General features: G+C 38.5%; 1 protein-coding gene across 1 annotated transcript; it reads right to left on the bottom strand.

The window, feature by feature from the left end:
• Positions 1–8,702: 8,702 nt before the first annotated feature.
• On the bottom strand, positions 8,703–25,967 carry DCTN6-p27 (dynactin subunit 6). The gene is made up of 5 exons (XM_053785636.2): positions 25,865–25,967; positions 21,908–22,078; positions 19,350–19,477; positions 9,518–9,660; positions 8,703–9,182 (listed from the first exon to the last, which is right to left on the bottom strand). Exons 1-5 carry the CDS (start codon positions 25,900–25,902, stop codon positions 9,096–9,098), a joined length of 567 nt encoding a protein of 188 aa, XP_053641611.1. The 5' UTR covers positions 25,903–25,967; the 3' UTR covers positions 8,703–9,095.
• Positions 25,968–26,565: the final 598 nt, after the last annotated feature.

Here is a 26,565-nt window from a genome sequence, read left to right as displayed (position 1 = left end):
CAATATGAGCACTATTTTGTAAGTTATTTCTTTTTCTATACTACACAATAACTGCATAAACACTATTGTCACTGTTTTGTTTACAGACAATATTTACACAAACAAATGATATGAAATGTTGTTTATTACTATTTTTCTATATTTTATATACACATATACAGTCACAGGACATGTTTCTAGAAGTTCTGCAGCCTGTGGAAGTCTTTGAAACATGTCATGCACAGTGGTGTTTTACACTACTCACACATAAAACGAGTGTCTCTGCGTTGTTGTGGGCGTTTTTTTGTATGTGCACAGACATAACACCTCTTCTGAGCCTTTTTCTTGAAAGCAGTAGCAGGCAGTTTTACTAGGAAGTGATCACCATGCTTCAGACGAGAAGGTAGTTGTTGATAATTTAGTGGGCGGTCTATTGCAGGTGTTGTTCCTTGGTACTCAGTGGTCAGTCGTCACGTGAGGTCACAGACCCTGAGCTGCTTTGGGGATTAGTGTGGACGGTTACAAAGCATGGCTTGCTTCTGCAGTGTTTTAAAAATTGAGGTTGGAGAGTTGAAGGAGGAGGTCTTGCTTCTCCAGGAGGAGATTAGGAGGCTGAAGGTCCACCTCAATGGGTCTGGGAGAGAGTGTGAGGTGGCTGGAGTTGTGGGGAATGAGGCTTCTAGCAGCGAGGTGCAGTCTGTCTCTCGCTGTGAGGAGGCTGTAGTTGGGGAGGCAGCAACGGCTACCAGCAGTGAGGTGCAGCCCAGCACCTGCTACAAGTGGCGAGTAGTTCACAGTAATGGAAGGCGCATCAGAGTAAGGAAAGTTAAGAGTGAAGATCTGAAGGTAGGAAATCGCTTCTCTGTTCTTCAGGATGAATGTACTTCAGTGGCCAGTGAAGGTAAGGGTACTACTGCCCCTGCTAATGGAGGTAAGCGCATTCTTGTGGTTGGTGACTCTCAGGTAAGATACATTGACCGTGCTTTTTGTAATAGGAATAAGAAGATGAGAGATAGAGTGTGCTTCCCTGGAGCTGGTGTTGGGGACATTGTCAACAGGCTGGATAATATCATGTCAGGTAATGGGAGCAAGCCCATTATCTGTCTCAGTGCTGGTGGAAATGATATTGGGAAGGGTAGGAGAGAAGAGCTGCTAGATAAGTACAGGTCAGCTATAGATTTCATTAAGTCTAAGGGAGGGATCCCAATCATATGTAGCATCTTGCCTAGAAGGGGAGTAGGAAATGAATGGTTGTCTAGGGCAATTGGTGTAAATTGCTGGCTAGACAGATACTGCAAGGAACTTGCAATCCCATTCATTGACAACTGGAACAACTTTTATGGCAAACATGATATGTATGCAAGGGATGGGGTACATCTCTCTGGGGATGGGGTGGTAGCACTTGCAGACTCGATTGAGAAGGCCATTGGTGAAATGCCTATGATTTTAAACTGATGGAAGATAGAGGTATGGGTGTGTGTGGGAAACAAGCAGGTTGCAACACTTGGGTTGGAAACAGTAAATGTATAAAAGGCATTCAGCATGAAGTTATAAATAAAGACAATAGATCAGGTCAGCAAACAAAGGGGGACAGCAGAGGGCAGCAAGGGACTAGCTCCCTTAAGGTTTACTATACTAATAGCAGGAGTGTAAGAAATAAGATAGATGAGCTAAGATTAATTGCAAGTGCAGGAAACATAGATATTATTGCTATAACAGAGACCTGGCTCAATCTGAAAGATAGAGAGATGCCCTCTGAATGTCACATACAAGGCTATAAATTATTCCACACTGACAGGGTCAACAGGAAAGGTGGTGGAGTAGCGATGTATGTCAGAGACAATTTAAATTGTTGTGTTAGACAAGATATTAAATTAGAAGCGTCAGCCACTGAATCTGTTTGGTTACAGCTTCTCGAGGGCCGAGAAAAACTAATTTTGGGTGTGATTTACAGGGCCCCAAATCTTGATAGGGAGTGCAGTAAACTTCTATGGGACGAAATTCGTAAGGCATCTACATACGAAAATGTTGTGCTAATGGGAGATTTCAACTATAGACAGATTGACTGGAGCAATTTGACAGGAAATTTAGAGTCAGGTGACTTTCTTGATACGATCCAGGATTGTTTTTTAAAACAGTTTGTGACAGAGCCAACTAGGGGAAATAACCTCCTTGACTTGGTTCTTGCCAGTAGGGAAACACTAATTAATAATCTTGAGGTTAATGATGAGCTTGGGGAAAGTGATCACAAATCACTCAGTTTTAATATATCATGGAATTCCCCTAATAATGGCAATCAAGTCTCCGTCCCTGACTTTCGCTTGGCTGATTTCATAGGACTGAAAAATTACTTAGGTGGGCTGAACTGGAATGACCTGACTAAGGGTCAGGTAGGTGGTGATGGTTGCCGATATGATGCTTTCCAGGGCATAGTTCTAGCTGCTCAGTCAAATTATGTTCCAAATAGGGAAATCAGATCAAACAAAAATGATCCTAAATGGATGAACAATAGATTAAAATATCTGATTGGTCAAAAGAGAGGCATATATAGGCAAATCAAAAGAGGAGAGGGGCAATTGAGAAATCGATATATTCAGTTAAAGAGAGAAATAAAAAAGGGAATTAGAAAAGCAAAAAGAGATTATGAGGTTAAAGTTGCAAGAGAATCGAAGACTAACCCAAAAGGATTCTTTCAGGTATACAGAAGTAAGATCAGGGACAAGATAGGCCCACTCAAAAGTTCCTCGGGTCAGCTCACTGACAGTGATAAGGAAATGTGTAGAATTTTTAACACATACTTCCTCTCAGTTTTTACACAGGAGGATACCAGCGATATTCCAGTAATGATAAATTATGTAGAACAGGACGATAATAAACTGTGCACTATTAGGGTCACAAGTGACATGGTCCTTAGGCAAATAGATAAATTAAAACCTAACAAATCCCCAGGCCCTGATGAATTGTATGCAAGGGTTCTAAAGGAATGTAAAGAGGAGCTTAGCACACCTTTGGCTAATCTTTTCAACATATCACTACAAACTGGCATGGTGCCAGATAAGTGGAAAATGGCAAATGTGATACCTATTTTCAAAACAGGTGACAGGTCCTTAGCTTCGAACTATAGACCAATAAGCCTAACCTCCATAGTGGGAAAATTTATGGAATCAATAATTGCCGAGGCAGTTCGTAGCCACCTTGAAAAGCATAAATTAATCAACGAATCTCAGCATGGTTTTACAAAGGGGCGTTCCTGCCTTACGAATTTATTAACTTTTTTCACTAAGGTATTTGAGGAGGTAGATCATGGTAATGAATATGATATTGTGTATATGGACTTCAGTAAGGCTTTTGACAGGGTCCCACATCAGAGACTATTGAGGAAAATTAAAGCACATGGAATAGGAGGAGAAATTTTTTCCTGGATAGAGGCATGGTTGACAAATAGGCAGCAGAGAGTTTGCATAAATGGGGAGAAATCAGAGTGGGGAAGTGTCACGAGCGGTGTTCCACAGGGGTCAGTGTTGGGCCCCCTGCTGTTCACAATCTACATAAACGACATAGATGAGGGCATAAAGAGCGACATCGGCAAGTTTGCCGATGACACCAAAATAGGCCGTCGAATTCATTCTGACGAGGACATTCGAGCACTCCAGGAAGATTTGAATAGACTGATGCAGTGGTCGGAGAAGTGGCAGATGCAGTTTAATATAGACAAATGCAAAGTTCTAAATGTTGGACAGGACAATAACCATGCCACATATAAACTAAATAATGTAGATCTTAATATTACGGATTGCGAAAAAGATTTAGGAGTTCTGGTTAGCAGTAATCTGAAACCAAGACAACAGTGCATAAGTGTTCGCAATAAAGCTAATAGAATCCTTGGCTTCATATCAAGAAGCATAAATAATAGGAGTCCTCAGGTTGTTCTTCAACTCTATACATCCTTGGTTAGGCCTCATTTAGATTATGCTGCACAGTTTTGGTCACCTTATTACAGAATGGATATAAATTCTCTGGAAAATGTACAAAGGAGGATGACAAAGTTGATCCCATGTATCAGAAACCTTCCCTATGAGGATAGACTAAGGGCCCTGAATCTGCACTCTCTAGAAAGACGTAGAATTAGGGGGGATATGATTGAGGTGTATAAATGGAAGACAGGAATAAATAAAGGGGATGTAAATAGTGTGCTGAAAATATCTAGCCTAGACAGGACTCGCAGCAATGGTTTTAAGTTGGAAAAATTCAGATTCAGGAAGGATATAGGAAAGTACTGGTTTGGTAATAGAGTTGTGGATGAGTGGAACAAACTCCCAAGTACCGTTATAGAGGCCAGAACGTTGTGTAGCTTTAAAAATAGGTTGGATAAATACATGAGTGGATGTGGGTGGGTGTGAGTTAGACCTGATAGCTTGTGCTACCAGGTCGGTTGCCGTGTTCCTCCCTTAAGTCAATGTGACCTGACCTGACTAGGTTGGGTGCATTGGCTTAAGCCGGTAGGAGACTTGGACCTGCCTCGCATGGGCCAGTAGGCCTTCTGCAGTGTTCCTTCGTTCTTATGTTCTTATGTTCTTATGTACTTGAATACTATTTGTCTGATGACAGACAAACAGAATTCGCCATATGGTGGTTTGTTTCTGGTCCTCATCTTGTACATATTATAAGCATTGAGCATGGAAATGTCCAGAAAGTTGGAAAAAGAGTTTTATGTACCACTTATAACTCTTGCGAACGCAATCAGCAAACCCAACCTGCATGTCACATTTGTCCACTGAGCGCATATTGAGGGTGTAATCAATCACAGCTGCAGGTTTTAGAATGGGTTCATTGCTTTCTCTATGCTGCCTACCAGTGTTTGTCATTTCGTTAGGGTGAACTGATGACAACAGTGTGACATCTCGTTTGTCATGCCACCGAAATGCCATGATGTCATTGGCAGCAAACGCCTGCACCTCACCTCTACGAGTGCCGGTGTCAAACCTGGGCATATGTTTACGATTTGCATGCACTGTGCCACACACATCTGTCATGTTCACTTGCAAAAAATCGCTGAGTGAGGGGCTTGTGTACCAGTTTGTCAGTATATAAAATATGCCCCTTACCAAGGTATGGTTCTATCATTGTTCTAACCACATCAGCAGAGATGCCCAATAACTTCCTGGTATTTTGCAATGTATAACTTCCAGTGTACACAGTAATATCCAATACCAGACCACTGTAACAATCACAAAGCACAAACAACTTTATACCAAAGCGTTTCCTCTTGCTTCGTATGTACTACTTGAAAAAGAGTCTTCCTTTGAACAGAATCAAAGACTCGTCAATTACAAGCTTCCTGAAGGGATAAAAATACATATTGAATTTCTCTTTCAGATACACAAACACATTCCTAATCTTATATAACCTGTTGTTTCTGTCAAGCCTGGTTTTGTCTGAAGCATACGTAATAGTAGCACAAATCGATTCACTCCTATTATATCACTGAAACTTGGGGTTGCAATCAGGCAGTCTGTTGACCAGTATAATTTCACACTGCTTATACACATGTGGCATAAGTATTATTGTGGCAAAGAAAAGATACATCTCAGCCACAGTTGTCTCCTTCCACTTGTGTAGCAGTGAGCTTGGTGAAAGTATTGTGTTTGCCATGGTGTACTCGTAGTATCTGTTGCTTTCCCTGACAATAATTTCCATCAGGGGTTCGTCAAAGAATAACTCAAAACATTCTAGTTCAGTGGCATTGTTCCCCAGTGTACAACATGGCTGTATTCCACTTTGGCTTTCATCAAACTAGTGGGGATTTGGAACAAAATTGACAGCTTCCTGCCAATCCCAGGTGCGGTCTGCTGGTGGGTACTGCACATTGACAGGTGGTTGTGGTTGTGGAGGTTGTGGTTGTGGAGGCTGGTGTGGTGGGTGGGTGGGGGATGGTGGCCTTTGTTGTAGATCAGCTGAGGCAGCAGCGTAGGTGGCAGCATGGCCCACTGCTGGTGCCTCATGGCTGGCACCACCACCATGCACATATTCCATCCCAATTGCAACACTATCATTGTCATTTTCACTGTCTGTTCCTGTTGTACAGCCACGGGATGTACTCCGAGATATACTCCTTTCCCTTGGAATAGCATATGGCACACTACCAGAGCGCATATATCGTCACATATACTGACGCTTCACTGGAGAATATTCCACTTCACTATCACTACTGGAACTGTTTTCAAGAGCTTGTAGTTCATATTCACTATCATCACCAATGATCACATCTGAGTCTGGGATTTGGGAAAATAGGAGTTTCCTCCTTGATTCTGGTACAACTGAACGTGAACAAGACAGCCCAGCAACAGAGGTGGAAAGCCGAGTGTCGTCTGGGTTTCCTCACTATTACCGATATTATGGTCATTAGTTTCGGTCACAACCTCACCAAAACCTTGAAACTCATCTTCACTGGCACTTCCATCTGTATTAAAACTGTCACTGGGGAACAAAAGTGTCCCAATTCGCCGAGGAGTGAGGAACTTCTTACCGCGAGGCATGGTGAACAAGGTCTACTAAAATAGCATTCCCACAATGCGCCACTGGGTCCCAGATTTTTTTTCTACCGTGCACACCGATTCTCTCACATCTAGGCCTACTAGCCTTTTCCTGCGAGATTTGAAGGCGCTAGAATTTATGCGTACTAGTACGTCAAAAACCCTGGCGCGTAAGCTGTACTAGTACAGCCGAAACCCTGAAAGGGTTAAGGAGAAGCAATAAACTGATAAGAGTCACTTAGAGGCTGTGGGAGGTAATCATGTTCAATCTAAATGGATTTTCTGAGATTACTTAAACCAGCTATCTTCATCACACCATGTAAAGATAATGTGCCATTATTTTATACTGGCCTTTTCATATTTAGTTTTGAATGCTCTGTTATACTTAGGAAAAAATAAAGAAATGCTGACCATAGGGATATGACAGCTACCCAAGTGCCTGGTTAAAGGATTAAATATAGATTCGTAAATAAATGTTTTACTTTACTGTGAAATTAATAGGAAGTGAATTTTATTTGATTCGTCATTGTAAGGGTTTAGCGCTTAGTTATGATTATTATTATAATTCACCATTGCAATACTTCCTTAGCAGAGGAATTATCATCATATTTGAAAACAAGAGCCAAAGCCCTATGGGTCATACACTAGAGGAATAAAGATAAATTTTAATTTTTTGTGGTTTCAAAGGAGACAGTTTTAATGAAATACATAAAAGGATAAAACATTGTAAATCAGTCATATGGTTATCACTATCATCCATTTTATATTAGCTACTATCAAGGAAGGTTCCTTAATGCTGATGAGGGGCTACTGATCCGAGGAATTGTTTCTGACCTCCCCTCACCTGAAGGATGCTTCCAGGGGTCAATGCCTCCATAGCCCCTTGGATTAAAATATAAAATTATTGCCTCCAATTCCTTCCAGGGATTATGACCCTTATGGGTTTAGGATTGTTCCCTTCCATGACTAATATTTTGACTGCTTGAAAACTAATACTTCTGTTAATATTAAAATTTTTGTAATCTTTCAGAGGTTGAGTGCATTTTGTGATAATTTATAATATTTTATTAACACATCAGCCATCTCCCACCGAAGTAGAGTGATCCCCCCCCCCACACAAAAAAAAAACTCACCATCACTTGTTATCACTGTCTTACCAGAGATGTGCCAGCATTATAGCTCAGATGCCCCTCCAAACTGCAATATTTCCACATCTTCAGAGTGCAAGCACTGTACTTCCCACCTCCAGGACTCAAGTTTGATACATGTCACTTCACACACCAAAGGTAAAGGGCCAAAATAATGTACTACACTAATAATAATACCTTTATTTCTACAAGCACATGTACAAGGTATACAGACCTAGCTGACATCAGTGACATACTGCTATATAGAAAGCCGTGTGTTATGCAGAGCATTTTGGGCAAATTAAGTCAGTTTTGGCCCAGGATGCAACCCACACCAGTCCACTAACACCCAGGTACCCATTTTACTGATGGGGAACAAAGACAACTGGTGTAAGGAAACATGCCCAGTGTTTCTACCCTCACTGGGAAGTGAACCCGGGCCCTAGCCGTGTGAAGCTAGAGCTTTAGCCACCAGGTCACAGTGACTACTACTACTGGACACAGAACACTGACCTGTAAAATGGTATAGGGAAGGTGTGAGAATGGGCAAGAGAGGGTGGGTGGGTGTCGAAGATGGAGGGAGTGTGAGGGAGGTGGATGAGTATGAAAGGGTGACTTTCAGAAATATGAGTAGGTGTGGGTAGTGGGTATAAGGGGGTAGGTGTGGGCAAGTGAAAGAGAGGGTGGGTGGGCAAATGTAAGAGGGTTGGGTGGGTGCATGTGCAATGATAATTATAACACTATATATGATGCCCACCATGTATTATAATCAGTTGAAGTGTTAACCCCAAAGAAAAATAAAACACTCTTCACATTTGTACAGATAAGCTATAACCCTAAATATATGCTAATATATAGGTATTTAATTTCTTGAATTTTTTTTTTCATTAAAATTAAGGGTATGGCAAAGTATTGAGTATTGGTGGGTATTTGCTAATTCTGATGGTATTCATATCGACCTACAATTAAGAACCTGTAAAAAATTTGCTATCGTCCCATCCCTACTTAAATGATGCATAAAGTCAACAGAGAATTAACAGAAAGTTAATAAAATATTTTGAACTCAAAATCAATATTTTATTAAAACATGGTATGACTTCAGCGAAACAGTACAGCACCATAACATGTATATAATTAAGGGAGCAACCATTAGATTTGCATATCTTCACATACAAGAAAACCTAATGCAAACTTAACAGTGCTTACCCATGAATAAACACTGCGAATTTATTTACAAATTTTTCTGCAATAAATAAAACATATTTAAAATAATAAAGAAAACCATATTCTACAACCCTTTTAGATCATCCACTAAATGACAAAAAATGTCCACAAACAGTGAAAATATTTGTAGTAATATTAACTAGTAAATTTAACACAGACCTGTAAGCAAGCTACAATGTGCATACTGTATCAAAGATTTGGAATACATACATAAATGTTGATATTTTATATATTAAGCTGCCACTTTTTTCTTAGGCTTAATAAGGTAGTGATAATTTGGCAAAATTTTCGTCAGGAAATCCAGCTGGAGTCCTTGTGGCTATAAGAAAAGAAAAAAGTGTTAAAACGACTACTGATATTTTTACTAAAATTAAGTAATACATAGTAATACGACAGTAATACGACAAAGTAAGCTCACTTAGCTGTTTAATCTTGTGATTCTTTGATATTACAGTATATTTATGGATGGGGTAAGGGCACATTCAAACAGCACCTGGCTAATGGAAGGCAATTGGGTTCAATCCAAGAAAGGGAAGGGAAGGTCCAATTCCCTGGATTAAAAGCCCTTCGTGACATCAAAGAACCTCCCTGGAGAAATTCTTTGGTGAATATTTATGTACCAGCCCAGGTCAATATTTGTGAACGAATACTTACTGCTGGCTTCTCAGACTGAGTTCTGTGATGGAGTTCATCTCCATAGATTACAGTGTTTTCTTGTACAACTTGTGGACATACTAGAGAACATAAGGAGCCCACAACACATCCACGAGTCAGTTCTACACCTGGGCCAACATGACCTGTAAGTTTCAGGTCAATATTTATCAGCAGACTAAAATAAACTTTATTTATATTTCGTTTTGTCTTATGGAGTGCTCCAAACCTGTAATCGATGGTATAAATTTTTTATCATTTTGTGTTTTGGTCGTATATATCCCACCCTGCCTTGGTGGGATACGGCCGGTTTGTTGAAAAAAAAAAAAAATATATACGTCTTATGAGCCAGTGTTTCGGACGTATATGTATTCAATAATTCTAGCGGCTTCAAATCAAGCAGGAGAAAGCTGGTAGGTCCACATGTGAAAGAATGGGTCTGTGTGGTCAGTGTGCACCACATAAAAAAAATCCTGCAGCACTCAGTGCATAACGAGAGAAAAAAAAAAGGCCATTTTTTTGGATTAAAACGCCAACTTTGAGGTGTATTTTCATATAGTATTTATCATTGTATTGTTGTTTTCATGGTCTCACGTGATAAAATGGAAAAACATATTGCAGAAATAGGGATGATTTTGATTAGTTTCACAATGAAAAAGACCTTGAAATTGAGCTCAAAGTAGTGGAAATGTTCGATTTTTACCAATGTTCAAGAGTAAGCAAATCACACCACACGTCCAATACACACCAACTGGGGAGTCTAATATTCTTTCACTAGTGCACTGATATTATTTATACCATTTTTACAATAATGCAGTAGTCTGCATAACAGTAAATTTTGTATTTTTTGTATGAATAAAAAATCAAAATAGAAAGCAATAGTAATATAAGAGGGGCCTAGAGACGTGACTAATGAACAGAGGATATGTTATTTTAGTGCCATGAATGTCTACATTGTTTATTCTGGACCCTATTTTGAAATTGGCATCTTTTTTAATTTGTGTGAAATTGGCCAAATTGCCAATTTCTGACCACTTTATTGGGTAGTTCAAATCGGTAAATAGGCGGTTTCTTGTACTCAATTGATAGAAAAAATGGAGTTCTAAAGAAATAGCTATGAGTTTGGTCAACTGGCACAACGGAATTGGCCAAAAACAGGGCTCAAAGTTGGAGAAATCGCCGATGCATATATGTCGCCGAGACCGCTAACTTCGCAGGAGCATAATTCCGTGAGTTTTTGACCAAATTTCGTACTTTTGATGTCATTATCACCGGGAAAAGATTCTCTATCATTTTACAAGAAAAAATAATTTTTTTTTACAAACATTTTGCTACGTAGAATGACAATTTCAGAAAGGGGCTTGCAACAGTCAAAGGGTTAAGTGTGTGATACGTAAATAAGGAAGGGATCAAACTGGGTTTAATGTACAGTACATACTATATTATACAGTAGACTGTCGGTCAACATGTGATCTGTTAATACTTTTTCATGTTAACAGTTGCCAGAAGTATGTTGACATCACAATCAGAGTTCCCCTCCGACTGTGGCATCCCCCACCCTTCCTTCAGAGTCCAGGACTCAAGTCCAAATTATTAATGTATTATTTGCTGTTTAGAAGGAAATCTAAACTGTCGCACCTGCATGCCTCTAGCAAGACAGTGATGGTGTAAATGATGGTGAATACTTTTTTTTTCTTGGGGGGGAGGGGGGGGTCACCCTGCCTCAATGGGCGACAGTCAGCGTGTTAAAAAAAATTATTACATCTAGAGGTAAGTGCTAAACCCATATGGAACATGTAATACCTGGGGAATAGGAGGCAGATTCAATCCAAGGATAGGGCAAAAAAAAAAAGTCCAATTCCTTTGATTAGGATCAACTCATTAACATCAAGGAACGTCCCATAAGAAATTATCAAGGGATAAAACATGAATGCATAAAATATTTCCAAGTGGGTATTCCTGAAAGGGTGCCTTTAACCCTTTGAGGGTCGCCAGACCCTCTCAGAGACTTGTTCTCAGGGTCGCCAAAATTTCAAAAAAAAAATAAATAAATAATTTTTTCTTATGAAAAGATACAGAAGCTTTTCCCAATCATAATGACACCAAAAGTATGAAATTTGATGGAAAACTTACGGAATTATGCTCTCGCGAATTTAGCAGTCTCGACGATGTTTACACCGGCGATTTTGCCCAATTTGAGCCCTATTTTCGGCCAATTCCAGTGTACTGGTCGACAAAAATCATAACTATTTTGCTAGAACTCCGTTTTTTCTATTGAATGAGTACAAGAAACCACCCATTTACCGATTTCAACTATCCAATAAAGTGGTCAGAATTTAGCAATTTTGCCAATTTCACACAAATTTCAAAAGATGCCAATTTCCAAATAGGGTCCAGAATAAACAAGAAAGACATTCCTGGCACTAAAATAACATTTCCTCTGTTCATTAGTCACATCCCCATGCCCCTCTTACATTTCTTTCGCTTTCCACTTTGAATTTTTATTCTCACAAAAAATAGAAGATTTACTGTTATGCAGACTACTGTATTAGTGTAGAAATGGTATAATACCAGCGCACTTGTGAAAGAATATTAGATTCACCAGCTGACGTGTATTGGACGCGTGGCATGATTTGTTTACTTTTGAACTTTGGCAAAAATTGAACATTTCTGCTACTTTGAGCTCAATTTCAAGTTACTTTTCATTGTGAAACCAATCAAAATCATCTCAATTTCTGTAATATGTCTTCCATTCTATAAAATAAGACCAGGAAAACTAGAATACAGCCATAAATACCATATGAAAATACAGTGCAAAGTCGCTGTTTTAAACCAAAAACACTGTCAAAGTTTTTTTTTTCTCATTACGCACTGTGTGCTGCAGGATTTTTTTTTATACTGCGCACACTGACCACAGACCCATTCTTTCATATGTAGGCCTACCAGCTTTCTCTTGCTAGATTTGAGGGCACTAGAATTTATGCGTACTAGTACGTCAAAAACCCTGGCGCGTAAACCATACTAATACGGCTGAAACCCCGAAAGGGTTAAGTGGTTGCCTGATTTTTTTTCCCCCTTCCTTCCCTTTTATTTTATCCCACTCATATCTTGAGAACCCCTCATCCAATCAGATTAAAATTCTGACACAACTTATGTAATAAGGACCAGATTTTAGGATCAACTGGCATGTATAGGTGCCCTATGACCAAAGTTATCAAATCCATTCCTAGCATCTTAGAATTTTTTGGATAACTTCCAAAACCCTCAGTGATAGTTTCAAGTGTTAAAAAAAAAAAAAAAAAGTGCCCACTAATTTGATAATGGCAGAGTAAATAGGTACAGATTTAACCATTTTGTGATTGGATTATGTCAACTTTTGATTCTCATTTAGTCACAACAATCAAAATATGTTTTCCTATTCTAAATGGCTCCAATATTTAATGGCTGAGGCATCATACAACCAAGGTAGTATCCATTCATTCAGTTCACAGTGATTTGTGTGTGTGCAAATTTGCAATTGCAATTAAAAATGTTTAAACTTTGTATCTCTGAAACTTTATCAAAGTGGATTATCTTAAGAAAAAAATGATTCTGTGTTTTTTTAAGAGGTTGTAGAAATTTTTAAAACTAATTAAAAAAAAAAATATATTGAAAACTGGAATTTTTACAGCACTTTAAAATTTTCTAAGTTGAGTGAACACTTAAATACTGCAAGATATAATGCCAGAACTGTCCATCCATTTCAAGTTTCTCATCTACTTTAAAGGCTTTTGTTTCTAACTTCAGAATGCTTTATTCAAACGGCTTCAAATTTCAAGCCTTGGTCAACTATTACTAAACGAAGGTTCATAGAGCAATTGACATGTGCAGGTGTTATCTGTCCAAATTTAAACTGACCATTCCTGAAACTGATTTCCATGAAATTGTTTTAAAGATTCTCTTTTGATTGGCTTCACAATTTCAGGTATTGCTGAGTAACTAATATTGTTATTGGTTACAGATTCACATATATACACAAGAACATGACAGTGGTGAGAATGGTTGTAATAGGACACATGACCACAACACAAGACACAGATCTCTTTTTGATATACCTCGTGTCCATATCACACTGTGTAAAAACTCAGTGCACATAAAGGGCCCCAAAATATGGAATTCATTACCAGAAGATATTAAAGTAACCCAGTCTGAAAATCAATTTAAGACTCTTCTCAAAAGCCACTTAATCACCCTAGACTAAATGCTAAATACTCAGTACACACATACTCACTTATGTACTCCCACATCATAACTTCAACAATCACTTTGAACCTTTTATCCATTGTTGACAGGAATATAATTGAATCATTGTTTTCACAAAAACCATTTTTGAATATATGAATATATGTCTTATACAAATTAGATTCACTTATAATTAATAATCTACTGTACAATTATGAAATAATTACTATCCTACTGTACAACTATGATATAATTCTTAGTGTTAAGTAGACTGTAAGCCAATAATGTTAAGTTGGCCCATAATACCTAGGCATAATAGAGGCTCTCTTTGTATTGCAACCCACTATTGTAAATACAAAAATCTCGATGTACTGTTTGCAAAGACTTAAAATAAATAAATAAATAGTGGTGGTGATAGCGATGGTGATACTGGTAGTGGTGATGGACATATATATACACATGAATGCAATAAGATCACAGTAAACAGGTGATATCACAATATGCAAAACAACCACTGTGAAAAAATTGCAAAACCCCAAGCACTTTTGTGACTTCTCACATTATCAAGGAACATATGTATGCATATACATATGAATAAACATGCATCTGTATATGTATATACATCCTTCTTCTTTCAACAAAATGGCCCACTGAGGCAGTGTGGGCCAAAAGAAAAAATGAAAGTTTCTCCTTTTAAATTTAGTAACATATATAGGAGAAGGAGTTACTAGCTCCTTGCTCCTGGCATTTTAGTCGCCTCTTACGACACACATGGTTTACGAAGGAAGAATTCTGTTCCATTTTCCCATGGAGAATGTATATACATACATACATTTATCCAAAAAATGCATACACATGTGCATACATTCTTACATGCATAAATATGCATTGCATGCATCTGCATATGCATACATATGCACATATGTGTGTGTGTGTATGTATGGTTGTGTTTGTGTGTATAGGCACTCCTCAGTTAACAACCGAGTTCCATTCCTACAACTAGGTCGTTAAGCGAATTGGTCGATGAGCGAGGAGCCGCTCCTTACCAATATTTCAAGCATACTGTACTCATAGTGGATACAGGAAGGACTCTGGGAAGACAGGACAGAAGGGGACACCAACAGGGAATACACCAACAAATGCTGGATGACATACACACAATTGAGGAGGAGGTGAAGAAGCTAAGTGACCTTGATACCTCGAAGGCAATGGGACCGGACAACATCTCCCCGTGGGTCCTTAGAGAGAGAGCAGAAATGCTGTGTGTCCCATTAACCACAACCTTCAACACATCCCTTGAAACTGGGCAACTACCTGAGGTATGGAAGACAGCAAATGTAGTTCCCATTTTTAAAAAAGGAGACAGAAAAGAGGCGCTAAACTACAGACCAGTCTCACTGATGTGTATAGTATGCAAAGTCATAGAGAAGATTATCAGGAGGAGAGTGGTGGAGCACCTGGAACGGAACAAAAGTATAAATGACAACCAGCACAGTTTCATGGAAGGCAAATCCTGTGTCACAAACATTCTGGAGTTTTATGATAAAGTAACAGAAGTAAGAGACAAGAGAGGGGCGGGCTGATTGCATCTTCTTGGACTGCAAGAAGGCCTTTAACACAGTTCCTCACAAATGATTAGTGCAGAAATTAGAGGATCAGGCACATATAACGGGAAGGGCACTTCAATGGATCAGAGAATACGTGACAGGGAGGCAACAATGAGTCATGGTACGTGATGAGGTATCACAGTGGGCACCTGTGACGAGCGGGGTCCCACAGGGGTTGGTCCTAGGACCAGTGCTATTTTTGGTATTTTGGTATATGTAAATGACATGATGGAAGGGATAGACTCAGAGGTGTCCCTGTTTGCAGATGATGTGAAGTTAATAAGAACATAAGAAAGAAGGAACACTGCAACAGGCCTACTGACCCATGCGGAGCAGGTCCATGTGTCCCCCCCACGGATTAGGCCAATGACCCCCCCCCACCAGATTAGCCCAATGACCCATCCAGTCTGATCATCTCCACTCAAGGATGGAGCACTGCACCAGATCCAGCAGCACAAGCTAGTCAGGTCCAACTCACACCCACCCACACCCACTCATGTATTTATCTAACCTATTTTTAAAACTACACAACGTTTTAGCCTGAATAACTGTACTCGGGAGTTTGTTCCACTCATCCACAACTCTATTACCAAACCAGTGCTTTCCTATATCCTTTCTGAATCTGAATTTTTCCAACTTGAAACCATTGCTGCGAGTCCTGTCTTGGCTGGAAATTTTCAGCATGCTATTTACATCCCCTTTATTTATTCCTGTTTTAATGAGGAGAATTAAATCAGATGAGGATCAGGCAGGCCTTCAAAGAGACCTACCTGAACAGGCTGGACATGTGGTCCAGCAACTGACTTCTCGAATTCAACCATGCCAAATGAAAAGTCATGAAGATCAGAGAAGGGCAAAGAAGACCGCAAACAGAGTATAGGCTAGGTGGCCAACGACTGCAAACCTCGCTCAAGGAGAAAGATCTTGGCGTGAGTATAACACCGAACACGTCTCCAGAAGCACACATCAACCAGATAACTGCTGCAGCATATGGGTGCCTGGCAAACCTGAGATTAGCATTCTGATACCTAAGTAAGAAATCTTTCAAGAAATTGTACACCGTGTATGTCAGGCCCATACTGGAGTATGCAGAACCAGTTTGGAACCCGCACTGGTTCAAGCACGTTAAGAAATTAGAGAAAGTGCAAAGGTTTGTGGCAAGGTTAGTTCCAGAGCTAAGGGAAATGTCCTATGAAGAAAGGTTGAGGGAAATCAGCCTGACGACACTGGAGGACAGGAGGGATAGGGAAGTCATGATAATGACATACAAAATACTGCGTGGAATAGACAAGGTGGACAGAGACAAGATGTTCCAGAGAGGGGACACAGAAACAAGGGGTCACTCTTGGAAGTTGAAGACTCAGATGAGTCACAGGATGTTAGGAAGCAGTTCTTCAGTCATAGAGTGGTCAGGAAGTGGAACAGTCTGGCGAGCGATGTAGTGAAGGCAGGAACCATACATAGCTTTAAGACGAGGTATGATAAAGCTCATGGAGCAAGGAGAGAGAGGACCTAGTAGCGTTCAGTGAAGAGGCGGGGCCAGGAGCTGAGTCCCGACCCCTGCAACTACAATTAGGTGAGCACACAGAGTGACTGCATCAACTAGAAAGATGATTGCAGAGTGGCAAGTTGAAGTGCTAGAACTATTTTGCTATTCAGCATGTTAAACATAAATATTTATACAAGAACATAAGAAAGAAGGAACTCTGCAACAGGGCTACTGACCCATGCGAAGCAGGTCCATGCCACCCCCTGGCCTAGAACAATGACCACCAAGTCAGATCACTTCCACTTAAGGAAGGAGCACAGCATCATAACTGGTAGCACAAGCTAGTCAGGTCCAACTCACACCTACTCATGTATTTATCCAACCTATTTTTAAAACTACACAAGGTCTTAGCTTCTATGACGGTACTCGGAAGTTTGTTCCACTCATCCACAACTCTATTACCAAACCAGTGCTTTCCTATGTCCTTCCTGAATCTGAACTTTTCCAACTTAAAACCACTGCTGCGAGTCCTGTCTTGGCTGGATATTTTCAGCATGCTATTTACATCCCCTTTATTTATTCCTATTTTCCATTTATACACCTCAATCATATCTTCCCTAATTCTATGCCTTTCTAGAGAGTGCAGATTCAGGGCCCTCAGTCTATCCTCATAAGGAAGATTTCTGATACATGGGATCAGCTTTGTCATCCTCCTCTGTACATTTTCCAGTGTATTTATATCCATTCTATAATATGGTGACCAGAACTGTGCAGCATAATCTAAATGAGGCCTAACCAAGGATATTTAGAGTTGAAGAACAACCCGAGGACTTCTATTATTTATACTTCTTAATATGAAGCCAGGGATTCTGTTAGCTTTATTGCAAACACTTATGCACTGTTGTCTTGGTTTCAGATTACTGCTAACCAGAACTCCTAAATCCTTTTTGCAATCAGCAGTATTAACATCTGCACTATTCAGTTTATAAGTGGCATGGTTATTGTCCTGTCCAACATTTAGAACTTTGCATTTGTCTATATTAAACTGCATCTGCCACTTCTCCGACCACTGCATCAGTCTTTTCAAATCATCCTGGAATGCACTAATTTCCTCAAAAGAATGAATTGGACAGCCTATTTTGGTGTCATCAGCAAATTTGCTTATGTCGCTATTTATTCCCTCATCTATATCGTTTATGTAAATTGTGAACAACAAGGGGCCCAACACTGATCCCTGTGGAACACTGCTTGTGATGTGCCCCCATTGATTATTGATTCCCAGCCATCATCACCAGTTTGAGCTATACAAACAATTTACTGTTCATCCCAACTCCAGTAGTTGCTGTAGTGATTAATGTTATAAAACATACCCAGCATATTACTGTACATTATTAATTTTTAACATATCAGCCTTCTTCCTAAAAGGCAGAGTAACCCAAAAAAAGTAAACACATTTACCATCATTTAATCAATCACTCTTTTGCTAGAAGTGCTGACATCAACGTTCAGCTAATCCTCCGAACTGAAACATCCTCACCCAGTGCAAGCACTACATATCCCAACTCCAGGATTCAAGTCTGGCTCAATGATTTCCCCTGAATTCCTTCATATATGTTACTTTGCTCACACTCCAACAGCACATCAATCCATAGAACCACTAGTCTCCACTCTAATGTGCTCACACAAGCATGTAGGATGCTCAAGCCCATTCCACTCAAAACCTCCTCTAGCCTCTCCCTCCAACCCCCTTCTTGGGATGAACCCTACCCTTCATTCCACCCCAGATTTATATATACATTCTCTTCAGCCTTTTTTACTCCATCCTCTCTAAATTCCCAAACTATCTTAACAATACCTCTGAAGCATCCTTTTTAGTATTATCATACAGTCTTTTAGTTTCAACATTCTAAATTCTCTACATAATATTCACATCACACATTACTCTTAGACATGACATCATTGCCTCTAGCAATAATTTTTTCTAAGTTGGAGGGCAAAAGTCACCAAATTTTAATGAAAGGAGAAATCCACTATTTAGAAGAAAAATTACTAGTTCTTAGTCACACTAATCTAAGGAAAAAAGTGGCCTACCTCTTCCTTTGGCACAAAAACAGTACCATAGCTATATTGCCAAGTGTGCAGCAGATCTGAAAGATAATGCAATACTGTCTCAAATTAGAGATCTGAGGGGAGATTTCCAGAGTTGGCAGAGGTTCTCAACTTGAAAGTTTGAAAATTCCATACATAGCCAAATGCCCAGGAAATTAATACAGTCCAATAAGCCCAGAGGAAGAGGACAGGTAGAGAAACAAACCTGACAGCCACACTGTATACCACAGTATACCAACTGGTCATTCACTAAAAAGGAGGACTTGTCACTGTCAGGAGTAACACCTAGCTCCCCATCCCAACCATAGCTAATATATCTACTATGTAAATGTTCCACACTTTTAAAAGCTAACAAAAATACAAGAACACATCAAATTTTTTGTTCCAAGCAATAACATACGTAACTTACTTTTTGCTTCAAGCACATTATTATCGCCTACTTTTGAAGCCTGACAGTAACTATCAACTTCAAAGACATTGTTGTTTCCAATAACCATCACCGGAAGTTGGTCACCAGCCTCTGTTCCCTCCGGTAATCTGCAAGATACACTAATTTGAGCAAAGAAATCATGTGCTTACTTTTTTTGCTATAGTGACCCCAAGTCTTCAGCATTTTTGCAAAAGTCTTTTTTTTAATCATTCTGGTACCTGTAGAGCACTCAAAATTTTTTTTAGACCAGTCTTTTGACAAGAATAATTTAACTTTTCTAACTGATGCTTTTTACTTTAACTTGGTGTAATGGTATTTATCATTGTGTGCTTGTTATTGTGAATAATTTTTTTTTTCTGAATGGTTTTGGCTTATGAGTGTCAGTGTAAGGGGGGGGGGGGTTATAGTAATTTTATTGTTTAATGCTGAATGATCTAACATGTCTGGTCATTATTGCCATATAGGTAATCAAGGAAAAGCACTAAACCTGTAGGTGCCACACAGAGCCTGGGATATGGAAGGCAATAAGGTTCAACTCAAGGGTAAGACAGGTCCAGTTCCTTGTATCAAAAGCTCCTCACTGGCATCAAGGCATCAAGGCTCATGGGTCAAAAAACTTTTAAATCTTATTCTGTAAGTTAAATTAAAATGCACATTAACTATACAAAATACTGTAACGAATCACTCACATGTAGTGATATATCACTAATAAATTTCAGAAGAAAGCATGATAGCATTATATATGGACTAAAGTAATTAATCCCAAAACTATCTTTAACATGGAACATAGATGCTGCTACTTATGGCCATGTGTAGCTGAGACGCATTTTTTTTAGAGTTCATATGTTTACATACACAGTATAGCATTCCCAAAAAATTAATTATTATATTCATGGGAAAGTGCTGAGCCCATAGGGGTTGCACAGTAGCAGTCAATATGTATTAAGAATACATATCCTAAAGCTAATTATATTACATTATGTATTATAATACCTTTAACCCTTTGACTGTCGAAGGGCCCAATCCTGAAGTTGCTCCTGGTGTCGCAAAATATTCGAAAAAAAAAAAATTATTTTTTCTTATGAAATGATAGAGAATCTTTTCCCGATTGTAAAGACACCAAAAAAACGAAATTTGATGGAAAACTGACGGAATTACGCTCTCGTGAAGTTAGCGACTTCGGCGATATTTAAAAATCGGCAATTTCGCCCACTTTGAGCCCTATTTTCGGCTAATTCCGTTATTCCAGTCAACCAAACTCATAACTATTTCTTCAGAACTCTATTTTTTCTATCGATTGAGCACAAGAAACTGCCCATTTACCGATTTCAACTACCCAATAACATGGTCAGAAATTTGCAATTTGGCCAATTTCACGAAAATTAAAAAATACGACAATTTCAAAATAAGGTCCAGAATGAACAATGCAGACATTCCTGGCTCTAAAATAAAATTTTCTTTGTTCATCAGTCATGTCTCCAGGTCCCTGTGATATTACTCTTGCTTTTTATTTTGAAATTTTATTCAAACAAAAAATAGAAGATTTACTGTTATGCAGACTACTGCAATACTGTAATAATTGTAAAAATTACATCAACCCATTCATGACTGCGTATTAGAATGGCTATTTGGACATTTATTGGACAATGACATCATTTGTTTACTTTTGAACATCGGCAAAAATCAAACATTTCCTGTACTTTGTGCTCCATTTCCAGGTTCTTTTTATAGTAAAATTAATCAAAATCACCTCCATTTCTATAATATAGTTTCCATTCTATCAAATGAGACCATGAAAACGAGAATACAACCACAAATACTATACGAAAATAGACCACAAAGTCGGCATTTTAATTAAAAAAAAAACGGTCGGAGTTTTTTTTTTCTCATTATGCACTGCGTGCTCCAGGATTTTTTTTATGTGGTGCACACTGACCACACAGACCCATTCTCTCACATGTGGGCCTACTAGCTTTCTCCTGCCTGATTTGAAGCCGCTAGAATTTATGAGTATATATACATCAAACACGGTACCTCACAAACGTATATATACGGCCGCGACAGTCAAAGGGTTAACCTGAATTGTATGATCCTTGTGGCCTAGCACTTCTTTTTGATTATAATAATAATAATAATACCTTTAACATTATTGTCAAGGACAACATACATGTACTGTACCTATGTCCTTATATGATATAAAACAATGAAACCCACTTATAAAAAAAGTATACAATCTGACTGTTAGGTTGTTCTCGAATAAATTTTCATTTTCACTACAGTATGCATGAGAATATACTAATGAAATTTTTAGAAAATTAAAAAATAATTCAAAGACACATCTATGAATATGACCTGAATAAAGCAATTCAATACAAAATCCATTTCCTTCATAAAATATAACAGAAAACCCCTCAGATTAATAAAGTACTTAATCTTTCTCTGCATATTAAGCGCTATATAAATGTGTCTGGCATTGCAGGAGTTCAAGAGATAAAGAAATAAGTTATAGCCTGAGACAGAAATGTTTTACATCTCACCTATTTATTATTTGGGCTTGTTCCTCAATCAGGTTACTTTCCCCAATGATGATGGGTCCAGCCTCGGCAATGATACGGGCTTTTGGATGAATCACCGTACGTGCTCCTATGGTTATGTCTCCATAATAATCTGCCTCGAAACACACTACTGCTCCAGAGGTCACTTTAACACTTTGAAGGAACAGAAAAAGAAATAGTCAGCAAATTTGCTTAAGTGTTCTTTACATATTAGACAATTAACTAATTTTTTTTTCAACAAGTCGGCAGTCTCCCACCGAGGCAGGGTGACCCAAAAAGAAAGAAAATCCCCAAAAAGAAAATACTTTTATCATCATTCAACACTTTCACCTCACTCACACATTATCACTGCTTTTGCAGAGGTGCCCAGAATACAACAGTTTAGAAGTACATGTATATACGTATAAAAATACACAATGTATCCCTCCAAACTGCCAATATCCCAAACCCCTCCTTTAGAGTGCAGGCATTGTACTTCCCATTTCCAGGACTCAAGTTCGGTTATATAAAATAACCGGTTTCCCTGAATCCCTTCACTAAATATTACCCTGCTCACACTCCAACAGCTCGTCAGGTCCCAAATACCATTTGTCTCCATTCACTCCTATCTAACACGCTCACTTGCTACCTCAAGTCCAAATGGAAGGGGATTCCCCTTCTAAACAATAACTTCCACTCTCTCCCCTCCTCCCATTCCATCAATCATCCAATAAAGGTAAGTGTCATGTATTCTATTCTTAGTAGAGTAGTAATTGTGCACGTCTTCTTCAGTTTGTGTGTATTAAAATTAATATTTCATGTGGTAAAAAAAACTTCTTTTTTTTTCATACTTTGGGGTGTCAGGAACGGATTAATTTGATTTCCATTATTTCTTATGGGGAAAATTAATTCGACTAACGATAATTTTGACTTACGATGAGCTCTCATGAACGGATTAATATCGTAAGGCAGGGTCCACTGTATATTGCATTTTCCATTATTAACCCATAAACAGTCCAAACGTATATATACGTTCTCTCCCGTAGTGCCCCAAATTTTTTGAGAAAAAAAATAGTTTTTTTAATAGGAAAAAAGAGCATATGGTACCCAGGCATCCCCAATTATTTTAATATGGAACACAGTGAGTGTGCACACGCATTCTCTCATGTCTAGGTGACTCAGGCTTATTATGGCAATGTTGAATGTATGACAAATAAAACGTATATATATGTTTGGGGCACTAGCGATAACAACGTATATATACGTTTGGACTGTTTACGGGTTAATAACTCCAAGTGCTACCTGTAAATCCTAATACAGTATTCATGAGGAAGCATTAAGCTCTTAAGGATTATACAATGCCTTGAGAATGGGAGGCAATCACGTCTCGTCTAAGGAAAAGAAGAGTAGCTTCAATACCTTGAATCAAGAGCTCTTTATCTATATCAAGGTACTTCCACTGAAGGGGGTCTATAACTACAGATTCAGTATTTCATTAAGTAAATGTTAAGGACTTTTTTAATGTTTCACCCTTAAAGTTTAAGAGTCAATTTAAGGAAACTAGTCCTCAAAATGTAGACTTAATTAATGTAAAAAATTCATGAGTACCTAAAGCACATGGTAGAGTTAGGTAAGGTTTATGTAATTAGATTGTAATTAAAAAGTTAACGAAGAAATGCTTCTCAAGCACATCACTGGGTAGCACAAAATTTTGAGATTTGAACACATTATGTTAGTATAGTAACTAAAGTACCGTTGTACCTTACATGAGCAGCTGAAATAGTGTACCTGAGCTGTGGATCCACAACTGGGACTTGGTGATAACAAGTAATACAATATACAGTACAGTAATGCTGCATCCTGTACAACAACAACTCACAGATACAGAGCTCATTAAGTACCAGGGATTACAGCAGGGTACTGCATATCTATTGACAACTGCCACACTCATTAAATTACTGTACTGTACTGTAGTGCTATATTGCTGAATTTGCTTTATGGTATATGAACTTTTTATATCTCAAGTGTATTTTGTTGCACAAAGCAGGTTTCTGTGGGCTCTAATAATCTATTACACAATAGTAGTTGCTCAGTAAATTTCTTACAAATTTTTAATGTGACAACAAAGAATTTTGTAAAATTTATATAATACAGTGTACTTCAACAATCTTGGAGTTTGAGAGGCCACTAACATTTAACACCCATATCAAGTCCTGCTTCCCAGTGACTGGGGAGGAAACATCAAAATCTGGATGATGAGAGAAAAGGGAACAGGATTTTTATTCAGGAATGGAAATGAGAAGAAGTTTTTAATTTCCCAATTGGACTTCCCTACCTAAACCCTGGCAAACACAATACCCATACCCTACCAAAATCAGTGATTATCTTCTTCATACATCGGTGAAAAATATGAGCAGATTAATGATGTGCTCACCACTAATGCTCCCAACAGGCAGAGTACATACAAGGACAATTGTTCTAAGGAGAACATTTTCACTAATGCTTAAGGAGAGTAGACATCTACACACTACCAAGGCCCCAATACTTCCATCACAGTGATAACTACATGACTACCACAACACTTATACTTAGGCACCCATGGAGCATTATATTTTAAATTGTTATATTTATGTGATATGCTAAATTTACATGGGCCATTCAGCATAGTGTTGAAGGCTCGATCCTCCATTTGGCAATGTTAAAACAGGTGCCCTACTCTTGCAGCCAGGCTACATTCATATATTAGCACTTTAAAAGCTATTAAAATTATTTTATCTGATCTCTTATGAACCATACAAAGAAGTTACAGTAGATGTACACAATTTGATGCACATGTAGGCACAGAAAAAAAACAATAATTATGTAACATTTCATGCAAACTAATCATAAGTCTTAATGCTATTTAATCTAGACTTAGCTTGTGTAATATACTACAAGTACAAGACAGGTTAAAAATGACAAAATGGCCAATTACAAATAAATCACATATAATTTACGCTGTATGACCTGTGTAGGTTTAGTGCTTCTTTTTTATTATAATAATAATAATACATATAATTTACATTAGTTCAATTTTATAGAATGACTGCATTGAGGCTGCAAAATAAAACAATAAGAATTTACAGACAGTTCATGGATATAACGTACGAGGTGCTTTTTAAAAACATATGCATTAATAAGGATTTGAAGATGGGTAACTTTTGGCATTTTCTGGCAGCGAGCTTCAAATTTTTTTCCATTTTATTTGCATGGAGTTTTTGAAAAGGTCGAGAAGTACATGTGGAATGTCAGAGATACGTGTTCCTTGTACTGTGTCCAAGTGTTCTGTTGCATCTCTCCAGATAGAATTTAAGCTCTGGCCTGCTGCAGTGTTCCTTCTTTCTTATGTTCTTTTATTAGTTTGAATGGAGTGTCCTACAGACATACCATGCACAGAAGAAAGTGTGAATATTTTATATGTTAAATACAAGTACAAATATTACATGGGTGGGGTGTCATGCGACTAGATTGCCAGTGCACTCAGTTCACACACTGAGGTCCGTGGTTCGACCCCCGGTACGGGTGGAAACATTCCGACGTGTTTCCTTAAGACACCTGCTGTCCATGTTCACCCATCAGTATAATAGGTACCTGGGTGTTAGTGGACTGGTGTGGGTCGCATCCTGGGGGACAAAATTGATCTAATTTGCCCGAAATGATCAACATAACAAGCAGCTTTCTATACAGTAGTATGTCACTGATGTCAGCTAGACCTGTATACTTGTAGATGTACTTGTAGAAATAAAGATATTATTATTATGTGCCTAAATAAACTTACTCATCCTGTTATGCCACTCCCATCTTTGACTACGTACGGTAAAGCCAAACAATCTACACTAAAATAAAGTAAAGTAATAAAATTTAAACCTGCTATCCTTAAGTATACAATGTTTTGTTTGAGAGACAATAAGGATAAATTACTTGCACACTGCAGGGTCCAGTTGTTTAGTGGATGACATTGTTGTTGCAGCTGCTGCTTCTTGGGGTTTTAAGGACTACTGACAGTTTAAGCCGTACAGAGCCGTTTCCCGATGTATTAAAAATATTTATTTATTTATTTATTTATTTATTTGAACATGATATAGAGAAGTACAAAAGAATGCAGTTAAATGCAGCATGCCAAAGCCACTTGAATGCATAGCATTACGGGCAGGCTTAAAATTAACTTAAGATTAACTAAGCAATTTCTACAAGTACATGTATATTATTATTATTATTATAATCAAAAAGAAGCGCTAAGCAAGTAGATGTACAAGGTATACAGTCCTAGTTGATATTAATGATATACTAATATATAGAAAGCCGCTTGGTATACAGAGCATTTCCCGCAAATTAGGTCAGTTTTGTCCCAGGATGTGACCCATATATGTCCACTAACACCCAGGTACTCATTTTACTGATGGGGAACATAGACAACCGGTGTAAAGAAACTCGCCCAATGTTTCTACCCTCGCTGGGAATCGAACCCAGACATCGCCGTGTGAAGTGAGAGCTTTAGCCACCAGGAGAAGAGATATTGGCCAAAGCTGGGCGATGTGAGAAATGGGAACGGGAGTTCCCTTTCTAAATAGAAATAGAAACAAGAAGTTCCCAAAAACGCCAGGTGGACCTCCTTGACTGAG

This window comes from Cherax quadricarinatus, chromosome 35 (genome assembly GCF_038502225.1).
Source record: "Cherax quadricarinatus isolate ZL_2023a chromosome 35, ASM3850222v1, whole genome shotgun sequence".
Classification (NCBI taxonomy): Eukaryota; Metazoa; Arthropoda; class Malacostraca; order Decapoda; family Parastacidae; genus Cherax; species Cherax quadricarinatus.
This window is presented reverse-complemented; position numbering and strand designations above follow the sequence as displayed.

Bases quoted from the DNA above. Each gene is read 5' to 3' on its own strand.
- DCTN6-p27 (XM_053785636.2), bottom strand. From the start codon at position 25,902: ATGTCATCCACTAAACAACTGGACCCTGCAGTGTGCAA. The intron at 19,478-21,907 runs GTGAGATGTAAA...TGTATCTTGCAG, and splicing joins CAAGCCCAAATAATAAATAG to ATTACCGGAGGGAACAGAGG. The intron at 9,183-9,517 runs GTAAGTATTCGT...CTTTTCTTATAG, and splicing joins CTCAGTCTGAGAAGCCAGCA to CCACAAGGACTCCAGCTGGA.